Raw genomic sequence first — 12,055 nt, forward strand, 5'->3', positions numbered from 1 at the left:
AGAAACATGTTTGTATCTTGCAGGGTAAACGGAAGAAGGTATATTGCATTTTATTGACCCGAAAGCAAAGAAAAAATAGAAACGTGAAAGATTTTATATTTGGAAGTATTTGAATTTCAAAGAGGTGTGAGAACGATGGAACATAAAATGAAAGTGGGGGGAAAAGGTATTTTAGTGCTGGATGCTGTTAGCTGTGAGATGTAGTTGAGCTGGGAGCTGTTAGCTGTAGCCCTAGGCTGGAAGAAGAGTCAGTTTGAATCAGCCATCCAATCAAGCCAGAGAAATCTTGGGCTGCAACAAGCAGTCTTGTTCTGAAGTCTTGGATTTCCACAGCAGAGTGGAAGAGAGTTAGAGGTCATGTGATATTCCTTTATTAAAGTTACAGCAGTTTGCCTTGTTTAAAAATCCAGTAATATTACTCATCTATATGGGGGTATTGCCTGGAAGGTGTTTACTTGTGGGTCTGACCAAGTAGGGAGTCTTTTAGAGGGAATATGTTCTAAGACTAATTTTAACTGTGCAACTGTAACCTTGTGTGCTTAAGTTTTCTTTTATTCTTATTAATAAAACTTTTACTTTTAATTTTTAAAATCTCAAAAGTGCTACTGGACTTGCTGCTGAGATCAGTACTTTTTCTTTTCATTTTCAGAATACAAAAAAATAAGCCAATTTTCCCTCTGGGATTTGGCTGTGGTCATAACAGGAGTCAATGGCCAAATTATCTATTTCTGTACTGTAATGATTCTTGTGACTTTATGGCTCTTTGCAACTAGCGAGGTAAATAAAGGGAACTAGTGGATTTAGTATATTTGAATATTCAAAAAGCATTTAATAAGGTGACACATGAAAGGTTGTTGCACAAGATAAGGGCACATGGAGCAATGCATTAGTAAATATAGAGGATTGGTTAAATGACAAAAAACAGTGGGAATAATTACATCATTTTTAGTTTGGCAGACTGATACTAGTGGGCTGCTGTGGGGATCAGCGTTTGGGTCTCTGCTATTCACAATTTATATTAATGATTTAGATGAAGAGACTAAGTGTAGTGTATCCAAGTTTGCTGACAATACAAGGCTAGGTGGAAAAGTGAACTTGAGGAGTACCCTGAGCCTGCAAAAGGATATAAATAGGTTTAGTGAGTGGGCAAAAAGGTGGCAGAGTTTAATGTGATGAGGTTATTCAGTTTGGCAAGAAAATAGAAAAATTTGATTTTTTTTTTAAAATGGTGAGAAACTATTAAACATTGGTGTTCAGAGATTTGGGTGTCCACAAAACAGTCAACATGCAGGAACAGCAAGCAATTAGGAAAGCAACTGGTATTTTTCCTTCTATTGCAAGTGAATTGGAGTACAAAAGTAAGGAAGCCTTGCTGCAATTGTATGAGGTTTTGAAACTACATCTGGAGTACTGTGTACAGTTTTAGTCTTCATACCTGAAGAAGGATATACTTGCCTTGGACAGGATGCAACAAGAATTCACTGGACTGATTCCTGGTATGAGAGGATTGTTCCAAGAGGATAGATTGGGAGAATGGGCCTATACTCACTGAGTTTAGGAGAATGAACAGTGATCCCATCGAAACATGCATGATTCTGAGACATGTTGGCAGGCTAGATAATGTGAGGCTGCTGTGCCTACTGGAGAATCTAAAATCAGAGGGCATAGTCTTCGGATAAGTGATTAACCATTTAGGACTGAGGTGAGAAATTTCTTCATTGAGAAGGTTGTAAATCTTTGGATTCCTCTACCCAAGAGGGCTGTGGATGCTTAGTGGTAGGTTATATTTCAGGCTGAGATTGAATTATGGACTCTAAAGGAATCAAGAGATCAGAAAGTGGAGTTGAGGTCAAAAATTGGCTATAATCTTATTGTATGGCGGAGCAGCTTGAGCACATGTATAGCCTATTCCTGCTCTTATTTCCTATGTAGACCTCTCCTTAATTCATATATATATATTTTTTTAATTGTCTTGCAATTAGGAAACAAGTATGTATTTTGAACCTCAAAATGATCTAAGTGTTTGAAAAGGAAACATTACTGTTTGTACTAACTTTTATTGGAAGACAAGGAAAAATAGAGCTGGAAGAAATTTAAGAATTTGCCTCTGTTTCTATTGTTCATTAGAATGAGTTATCACTCCTCAGGACTAAGATGTTAATGTTTTTTTATCCTGTACAATGTAAAAACGAAGCAAAATTGTAACATAGGTCATGTCTTGGTTATGTGGTTTAACTTTTCATAACTAATAGAATAAATTTTTAAAAAATATTCAAGCTTTAAAAATCAGTTAGTTACTTCAGTTAACTATAGACCTAAAATAGATTAATCTTAAATTGAAAATTTTCAAATTGGTGGTCTTTCCAAATCTATTTAAACCATGTGGAGCTAGGTTATAACTATAGATTACTTATTTTTTGACAGCATTGTTCCACTTCACAAGTAGAGAATGGACATTTACCTACAGGATTGACCAAGATGTATAATGTAGAGGTAAATTGTCATATAGGACTAAAGTATTACATTATTGGAAAATAGCAATATATACAATATTTTTCCTTGGTAAGTTTGCGATTTTTCTCCAAATGGTAGCTATGTTAAACTGATCACCACATTGTCTTCCTAGAAACAGAAACGATGAAGCAAATGTGTAATCACCTTGGGTTTTCTAAGTACTTACACTATTGGCATATGTAGAAGGCCAGAATATTTTGATATGATATTTTGATAACCACTTTGTTCAGAGCAGATATTTGTTATTATCATGATGTGCTGCAGCTGATACAGGGTGGTTAGAAACATATGTGTGATGTCTATATACTGTATGAACACAGTCTTTTCAAATTCATTATAGTAATAACACATCCATAATCTAGCAATTCATCAGTTGACGTATTTGAGTTCCAAAATTATTTGCTTTGAAACTACAGCAACTTACTGAGAAACAAATTCAAGGCCAAAAGGTGTTTCTAGGTTGGATGGGACAGGGATGTGTTGTTTAGACTTCATCCTCCAATTAAACTTAATTCTACTTTACAGCCTTGTTAGTCAACAGTATCCATTAATTAACATATATGTGTTTGATATTAAGGTTCTAAAGACCCTGATAGTGCTGTTTTTGAGTAATTGTTTTCATTCTGTGCTGTCTGTCATTTTTTTGTATTCTCTTTTCACTCTAGCACACTGTCTCAAGTTTTCCTTGCATGAAATTTGTTCATTGTAATGAGAATTGAAATAAATTAAAACAGGAATGAATACAGGATGTTGGGTGGGGGGTAATGAGAGAGCAGGTGTAATGGCTGCATAGTCTGTTGAAGTGTGTAATGCCATGAAGTGGTGAAAAGTGAATTTACATCATTGACTTTCCAGTCTAGCGTATATTCCTATGGAGAAATTCTACATGAAGAACCATTTCATTGTCATTGGAAAGAAAGGTCACCTACCTACTCGCTGGGCAATGGTTGTCTTTCCATCTGGGAAACTAGGGTAAAGAGAAATAGATTAAAGACAAGTCATGGTCCTAAAATTTTAAAAACTCTACAATCACAAGAAACACAATTGTTAAATGAGTGGAAAATTCAACTGTTTGGCACACAACTCTTGGAAACATCCTAATACTGTTCTATACCACAGCTACAGAGATTCTTGGCACAAGTAAGGTCTTGTTTGTGAGGTTTTCATTAGTTCTGTTGAAAATAAAATTTGACTGGTTTCAAAAATCCGAATTTGGTTTGATATTCTCCACAGTAGATGTTTGTGGTAACCCTTGTTTGCTATTCATCATTTTATGCCATTCCATTTGAGCAAGCATTACTTTCTTTTTGAGTGAGAATGTTTCTAATGGCAAAATTCCTGATGGATATATTATTAGCAATATCAAGCAACTGAATACAAACACTGCGTAACGTTAGAAGCGACATAACGGCTCACTTACTGCTAAAGTTTAATTGTTTTAAAAAAGACCAATTTGTATGGTAAGACTACATTTTATAACTTTAGTATCTGATTGGTTTGCTCTATACTCTGCATGTCTTTTTTTAATTTTGGCTTCCATTGCAATCCATGCTCCATCTGCTGTTGGATTCTTGGTTAGCTAAAGCTTTAAAGACTTGGATGATCTAAACCCATATAAATTTCACTTCAGTGGCTTTGTTACAGCCATAAAAAAGAGCTCTTTTTCCTTGCAGGTAGCTTAAAGAAACAAAATGCAAAGAAGATGAAGCCATTGGAGAAACTCAACAAAAAAAACAATGATTCCTCTCCATATACGGTTTTGGAAGAAATGAAACAGCGCAAGGTTTTGGATCTTAGGAGGTGGTCAGTATTTTTATTCATTTTTACTGTTAATTTGTTTTATTGAATCTGAATTCATAATTTGAATTGTTACTGGGGCATTGCATGCTTAAATATAAAGTTTATTTGCATGTGTGTATACCAATTATATTATCCAGAGTTCTTGTAGCGTTTCAGTACGTTGAAGCACTATATAAAGGAGAGTTGTTGTAAAATGTAAAATTTGCAAAATGTCAGAGAAGAACAGTTCCTTTCCAATTTTATTAATTTGTAGTAATATCTCCTGGCATAGCTTTTTAAAAGTAGGATTGTACATCCCAGCTGTGTCAGTTCTAAGAAATATGCTATATTTTCTTATTTTCATCACAAATCATCAGGATAACAGCAATTTTTCTGATCTGTTTGTGACAATTATGATCATTTAGTGTGTTCTATATTTATGCCTGTCTCTACAGGTCCTATTCAATGTCTGATTTTTGTTACAACCACAGAGAAATTTATTGCTTTTGTATAATGCCTTCTGTACTCTCGGGCTGTGTCAAAGTGCTTCACAGGCAATGCATGACTTTTTAAGTGTAGTTATTGTATAGGAAAATGTATAGGAAAATACAACAGCCAAAATCCAAACAGCTCAAGATCTCACAAATAGCAAATGAGATGAATGACTAGCTAATCAGTTTTTTGGTGATATTGGTGAAGGGACCAATGTGGTGAGAACACCGCGGGAGCTTCCTGCTCTTTCAGCAACGACATTTTAAAAGGCGGGCAGGGTACGAACTAAATGTCCAATCCAAAAGATGTCCCACTTTAATGTAGCAAATATCATTTGGTATTACAGAACTTGAGTATTACTGAGAAAAGAGACATGCTGTTGAAGCTTTTAATCTTGCACTCATCAGGACAGATTTGCAAGAATACCAATTGTAAAGGGAACAATAATTTACACTGCATGAGAAGAGAGTACTGATTGGTTGGCTAGTGGACTTTGATTGGCAGAGACATTGCCATGGAGAATGCACCAGGGAACAGTTAACGACCAGGCTTTTGTTTAAATTCAAACCAGGCAAGTTGACTGATTGGTCAAGGCATTGCCATGGGGAATGAACCAGAGAATGGCTATCCCCCAAACTTTTCTTTAGCTGATAAAGGTGCAATGCACGGATATGCTCCTTCTATCTGCAAAGTACAGGGCCCTGTGTGCTTCTAGCACGTGTAAGTGAGCCACACTGCAAACCCAACCGATAACCTTAAATTGGTTGTCAGTGTAATTTTTAGCACAATGAGGATTGATTGGCAAGTGTTGTACAATCGCAGAATCTCATCTAATGTTGGACACTATGTTTCGAGTTTTGCAAGCATGGACTGGTTGGGTACCATCAGTACTTTGCCTGTTGTGAACAGCTGAAGGGAAATGTTGTTTGATACAATCTGCCAGTCATTGAGATGTTTGGCCTACATATCTGGCATCACAATTGCACTGAAATTCATATACCTAATTACTCATTTGTGTGATAGGCAGAACATATTTTTGGCTTGACAACAACATCCTGTTAGTGGAGAATATCACTTGTGTTGCTACTGCATAGTAACAGTGTGAAACAGCTGGTTTCCCCTGTTGCTCAAATTTTTGAGACACTTTACCCTTCCGGGGTAATCTGAGGTAGACTGGTCACTTTTCAGGACCGAAAGTGGCGGCCTTAGGCCAATTCTTGAGTTTGCGCGATATATATCAAGCAATGATCTGATCAATGTAGCCATTACCCACAGGATGGCTTTGATGTGTCCTATTTCAGCATCAAGTTTGCACAGCGAGCAAATGGCTCAGGCCCTATTTTCAAGGTGGCCGATCAGGCCAATCTTATAGCACGTGGAATTGTAGGAATCCCAACACTTGTATTGACCAGTGAAGGCAGGCTTGCAGTAGGCAGTAGCTGAGAACCCATTGGCAGATTTCTCAACTAGCATGTCAAAGAAAGGGAGTTCACTTGATTACTCCATTTCACAGGTAAATTTAAGCGCAGGATGGAGCCCATTAAGGTGTGTAAGGAAATTCTTACATTCAGCTGCAGATTCAAATATAGCAATCATATCATCTATGTATCGGAAATATGCAAGGGTTAGGAGGTTAGGTGTCATTCCAGACATGTTTCTTCTGGAAACCAACAAAGATGTTTGCAAGAGCTCGTCCTCGATCCCATGGCAACACCATCTATTTGTGCATATATGGTGTTGTTAAAACATGGGGCAGAATTTTTGGGTCATTAGGCGGGTGCGGTGGGTGGACCTGGGAGCGGCAGGGAAATGAGCCGCTGCCCGCGATCGGCTCCGGACCACGATTTTACGCTTGCTGGCCAGTTAACGGGCAGCAATGTGAAAGGTCCAGTGCTGCTGGGGTGGGTGCGGGAAGAGGGTGAGCACTGAAGTTGGCATGGGGGAATGCGCAATGAAAGTTCCCTGAAGGCAGAGAGCTGCCTCAGGGAGCTGAAGAATTTTAAAGCCAAAAATTATGAAATTATGAAAAAAAAAACTCCACACACAAGAATCAGTCACCTAAACATATTGATGGTAAAAGTTCTGGCCAAACATTTTTATTTTTTTTAAATTAATATCGGAAACCTCATCCCGCCCTTGGATCAGGTTTCCTCAAAAATCCAAAGGCCACCTGGCCGATTCACCTGCCTGCCAACCATAACGTTGGACGGTCAGTGAAAAATCAAGGTCAATTACGACATTAAAGGCCTTAATAGGCCTCATAATTGTTGGCAGGCGCGTTGCTGACTCTTGCGCACGCCCGCTGACTGAAATATCGCGCAAGTGCATGATGACGTTGGGACGCTTGCCCGACATCATCTCGCACTATTTCACGCTCGGGCATGTCGGATGTGCACCCACATGCTGAGTGAAAAATCTTGCCCATGGTTTCTTTACCTTTTTAACACCTGCCATATTTTTACTTACCACTGCATCTTGCTTGTTGTCTACCTGAATGCAAAGCTTCCCTTGTTTAAATCTTTCAGTTTGGTGGGCATTTGGCTTCTCACGGGTTTAACTCATTCAATTCTAGTCATGATGATGGGTGGGCCTGGGAATAGGGAGAAGGATGAGTACCGACACTTGTAATCATTATCATTGTTACTGATTTGTTATAATTAATTATCAATAATGCTTGTAACTTTAGCACTTAATTATCCACCCCCCAACTTGTCCTGTTATTCATTTGTCACGGGAGCAGTTATCATTTAACTGCTCCGCATAACAGGCTAGAATGTTCGCTCTTGTTAACAAGTGGATTCTGTTAACAGTGAGTACAAGGAGAGAATCTGGCCCTGGCAAAAGTAGGTGGGAGCAGTGGAAACCCACCTGGCAACACGGATTTGTGATTTTCTATCAGATCTTTGCAAACATTAATTTGTTGCTTACCTCACACTGACGACTGTAAAAAAGCAAAAGAGAACATTTTGACCATTAGTAGAACAAACGATAGTTTACTAATTCAAATTTTAATTTGTTTTTTTTTAATTTGAAAAAGAAATCAGGATTATAAAAGGTACTAAGTATTGTGGCATTATAGCCTTGCTCATACTGTATTAATTCTTTTCTTGCTGCATTTTACCTTAGCTCTGCTGCTAGACACAGTGAAAGGTGCTTGAGCTGGAATTTTGAGCAGTTCAAATTAAGTGAACAAGCATGTCATTTTTAACCCTGCTCTTATGTCAAATTGTATTTATTACTAATCACTTTTTTTGCTAATTTGTCCTCCTGAGTGCACTTACCTCCTTACTGTGGTATAATTCCAGCTCCATCCAATACCTTTGTCCAATTGACCTTTAGTATAAGCCTGAGGGTGCGTGTGAGCAGGTTTTTCAACCATAGAAAGGATTGTGGCTCTGTTCTCACCTGATAGCCACACATGCATGCAGTACTTAGAGGAAAATCCCCTTAGAGAGAACTAAGATTTATCACACTGTTTAAAAATTCAGTTACACTTGAAGGACAACTCCTATTTTTTTTTTGCTACACAAGAAAAGTACTTTAAATGCTGGAAATCTGAAATACACACAGAAAATTCTGTAAAGACAAGTAAAGCTATAAATACTCAGCAAGTCTGGCAGCACCTGTAGAGAGAGAAACAGTTAACAGTTCATATCTGTGATCCTTGAGACATCAACCTGAAACATTGGGAAAAAGTCGCCAATGGTGGGGGGGTGGTTGTGCAGGGGCGGGCGCGAACCCGATCGGCGTCCCCATTTGGGGACGAACCGCCGTTTTACGTGGGTGGGCCAATTAAGGCCCGCCCAGTGTGACGCTCACCCGGAAGTGCTGAGCACTCCCTGTGCAGGTGGGAGGGGTGATTCCCTGAATCATTCCCTGAGCTCTAAGAGCGCAGAAATCCGTGCCTCAGGGAGAATAGTTTGACGTGTTAATTTAAATAAAGGTGGAAAAAAACTTTTAAAACATGTCCCCTCATGCAACACTGTCACATGAGCTGGGACATGTCAAAGAAGTAATGTTAAAATTTTTATTAGATTTTAAAACTCTTCATGAAACCTCATCCATGCCATCCCGCCCGTGGATGAGGTTTCATGAAAAATGCGAAGGCTGCCTGGGCTCAGCTAATTGAATTAATTGATGGGCAGCTCAGCTAATTGAATTAATTGCTATTTAAATGGCCTATTATAATAGGCCTTTGACAGTTCAGTGGGCGCACAGCCAAGTTGGCTGTGCGCCCGCCGAACTGAAAATCTAAATGACGCACGGTGACGTTGGGACGCCCATCTGACGTCACCATGCGTCATTTTACGTGTCGGCGAGCGGGCCTCTCCCCCCGCTCGCCTACCGGAGAATTCTGCCCATTAACTCTGTTTCTCTCTCCACAGATACTGCCAGACCCACTGAGTATTTGCAGCATTTTCTGTTTTTATTCTTAACCTTTGGTGTACTTGGTGGGTATCTATCATGCACATACTCCAACTTCATGCCGCTTCATGCATTTCAGTGCCGAGTCTCTCCTGAGGTGCCAATGTAGGGAAGCTTCTAGAGCAACAGTGTAACTTGGACAAAGCATTCTTAATCATGAAATTTAACAGCACACGTGCAGTCACTGGAGGTTGCTGCCCAAATTATTAAAGGGGAATGCTGGTAGCCTAACAGTTCCCTTCACCATAAAATCCAGACCATTGTTAACAGTCCCCATGATGCAGCTAAACCTAGAAAGTGAGTAGAAAATTTGATACAACTGGTCAATCTGCCAGAGATGCAGTCTTTTGGAGGAGATGTTAAACTTGCTTGCTCTGGCATGTGTAAAAGATCTCACTGCACATTTCGGAGAAGAGCAAATGAGTTTTCCTGTGGCCATGGTTAATATTTGACCCCTCAACCAACACCATAAGGAAAAGATAACACTGGTCTTTCCTGTCACTACTATTTGTGGGACGCTGCTGAGCACAAATTAGCCATCATGTACACCTGCAGTGACTTCAGTTTAAGAAGAAATGAATCGACTGTAACGCGTTTTAGGCTACCCTGAGGACGTGAAAGGCATTTCCTTCAAGTTCATTTTCTACATTAAATATCAATACTTCTCCATTAAATGCCCAATTCCCCAGTTTAATTAGTAGTCTGCACAAAATTGATGCATTTGTGCTGACACTTTTAAGTTCTTTTTACAGCAATTTTGCTCTTGTCAGGGAATAGGTAGACACCACTCTCCACTCAATTTCCACTGGCATAAGGCCTTACATCAGAAACAGTTACTAGATTTGTTTTCTTAAATCATCACTGTGTATTTAATGGAAATGGTTTTGTGTTTTTTTTTCATTTTGCATTAGGCATCTTGACCTCTTTTCAGGAAGACTGGCAATTAGTGGCAAGTTATAAGTAGGTTTGTATTATGAAGCTTATTTGGAACTTGGTTGAATAGACCAAACTACTTCCTTGCAAATAGCATGCAGAAAGGAAATTTTTGTTTTCCTCAGCCTGGGCTGGATTCAAACTCTAATTCCAGAGGTGAAAAGTTCTGGATATTACCACTGAATGATGTAATTGGATATTGAAAGGTAAAGGATTGTAATTTAGTCATTACAGGTTTATGGAATGATGATATATTAATTGTAATCAACTGTACCAGATAAGCTAGTTTGTAAAACCAGCTTAGAGAAGACAACAGCAGCTTGCCTTTAATGTTGAAAAACGTCCAAAGATATTTCAGTGAGGCAGGAGGAACATGGACACTGAGCCAGATCAAAGAGATAGAATTTGAGGAGAAGAGCATGATGAAGGGATTAAGGAAGTAAATTCTTCTAAGTGGCACTTAGGTCTCTGAAGGCATGATTGCCAATGGTGGGGCAAAGGAAAAGAGATGAGGCCAGAGTCAGAGGAACTGAGAGTGGAGGGGTGGGGTTTGTTGATATGTTGCGTAAACAGAATACCTTATGAAAATATAAGTGTACTGGGAAATATTTTGATTTATGTTGCACCTCAACTCCCTCTAGGCTTTATCACAAAACTTCATTTATTAAGATAAAAGCAAAATACTGCGGACGCTGGAAATCTGAAATAAAAACAAAAAATGCTGGAAAAACTCAGCAAGTCTGGCAGCACTTGTGGAGACCGAAGCAGAGTTACCGTTTCGAGTCTGTATATCTCTTCTTCAGAGCTGATTTATTAATGTTGCCCACTTTTGTACATGCCCTCTTTATACTTCATCTTTGAACTTTATTATTAATTTAGTCTTCTAAGGATACATTATTTCCCCAATCACATCTTTAAAATTTGAACCATAAGGACAGTGATAATATATATAAAAGAATCTTGATTAGCCTTTAATTCTTCTCTCTCCTGTCTTATTCTAGGTATTGTATCAGTCGTCCACAGTACAAGACTTCATGTGGAATTTCCTCTTTAGTTTCATGCTGGAATTATTTATTCAGTACCTGTGGAACAGGAAGGTGTGGTTACTCTTTTTCTTTTCCCAATGTGGAGTATCACTATCAGCTCTCTTAATTTAAAGGGCCATTTTATTTGTTTTATGTATAGCATTTAGTCACAGTGGCAATTTCTATCAGAGTATCTTAGCACACAGTATTTCTTATAATACTAGAATAATATTTTCTTATGTAGTGGAATGAACACTAAGACCCTTGATGTTCTACTTTTACGTGGTACATCATAGAAAAGTGAAACTTAGACAAAGTAATTGGTACAAAAGGGAGCTGCATCATACAGTAATGAGACATGGATTCATAGCTGCTACTTGCTGCCCTGTAAGTTTTATAAAAATAAATACTATAGATGTTGCAAATCTAAAATCAAAAATGAAATGCTGGAAATATTCTTAGGTCAGATAGCATTTGCAGAGGGAGAAAGGTAGGGGATGGGCAGGACCGGAAATTCCTGCCGAAAGTCAATGAACGTTTCGCTGGGTCGCCAAATTTTCCATCCTGCCCCCAACGGGTCCCGCCTGGAAAATCCTGGCCGTAGAGTTAACATTTAAGATCAATGACGTTTCATCAGAGGCTATAGATGTACATCAACAACAACTTGCATTTATATAATACCTTTAACGTAGCAGAACGTCTCAGGCTGCTTAGCATTGGCCATGTCAAATATTGCTGTTGAGTCAAAGAAGGAGCTATCATGACAGATGCTTGGTCATAATGTAGGTTTTAAGGAGCATCTTGAAGTGGAGAGTAGAGATGGAGTGGCTTAGGGAGGGAGTTTCAGAGCCTGGAGCCAACGCAGCAGAAAGCACGGCTACCAGTGG

At 38.7% G+C, this 12,055-nt stretch overlaps 1 protein-coding gene across 10 annotated transcripts in view; it reads left to right on the plus strand.

The window, feature by feature from the left end:
• Positions 1 to 12,055, plus strand: part of LOC144682934 (basic immunoglobulin-like variable motif-containing protein) — a 53,943-nt gene that overhangs the window by 13,550 nt on the left and 28,338 nt on the right. For all 10 annotated transcript variants that reach the window (XM_078545845.1, XM_078545849.1, XM_078545843.1 and 7 more), the window contains 2 exons: positions 4,188 to 4,317; positions 11,145 to 11,240. In XM_078545845.1, coding sequence (XP_078401971.1) covers positions 4,188 to 4,317; positions 11,145 to 11,240 — 226 coding nt within the window. The remainder of the gene's footprint in view (positions 1 to 4,187; positions 4,318 to 11,144; positions 11,241 to 12,055) is intronic.

This window comes from Cetorhinus maximus, chromosome 7 (genome assembly GCF_964194155.1).
Source record: "Cetorhinus maximus chromosome 7, sCetMax3.hap1.1, whole genome shotgun sequence".
Lineage (NCBI taxonomy): Eukaryota > Metazoa > Chordata > Chondrichthyes > Lamniformes > Cetorhinidae > Cetorhinus > Cetorhinus maximus.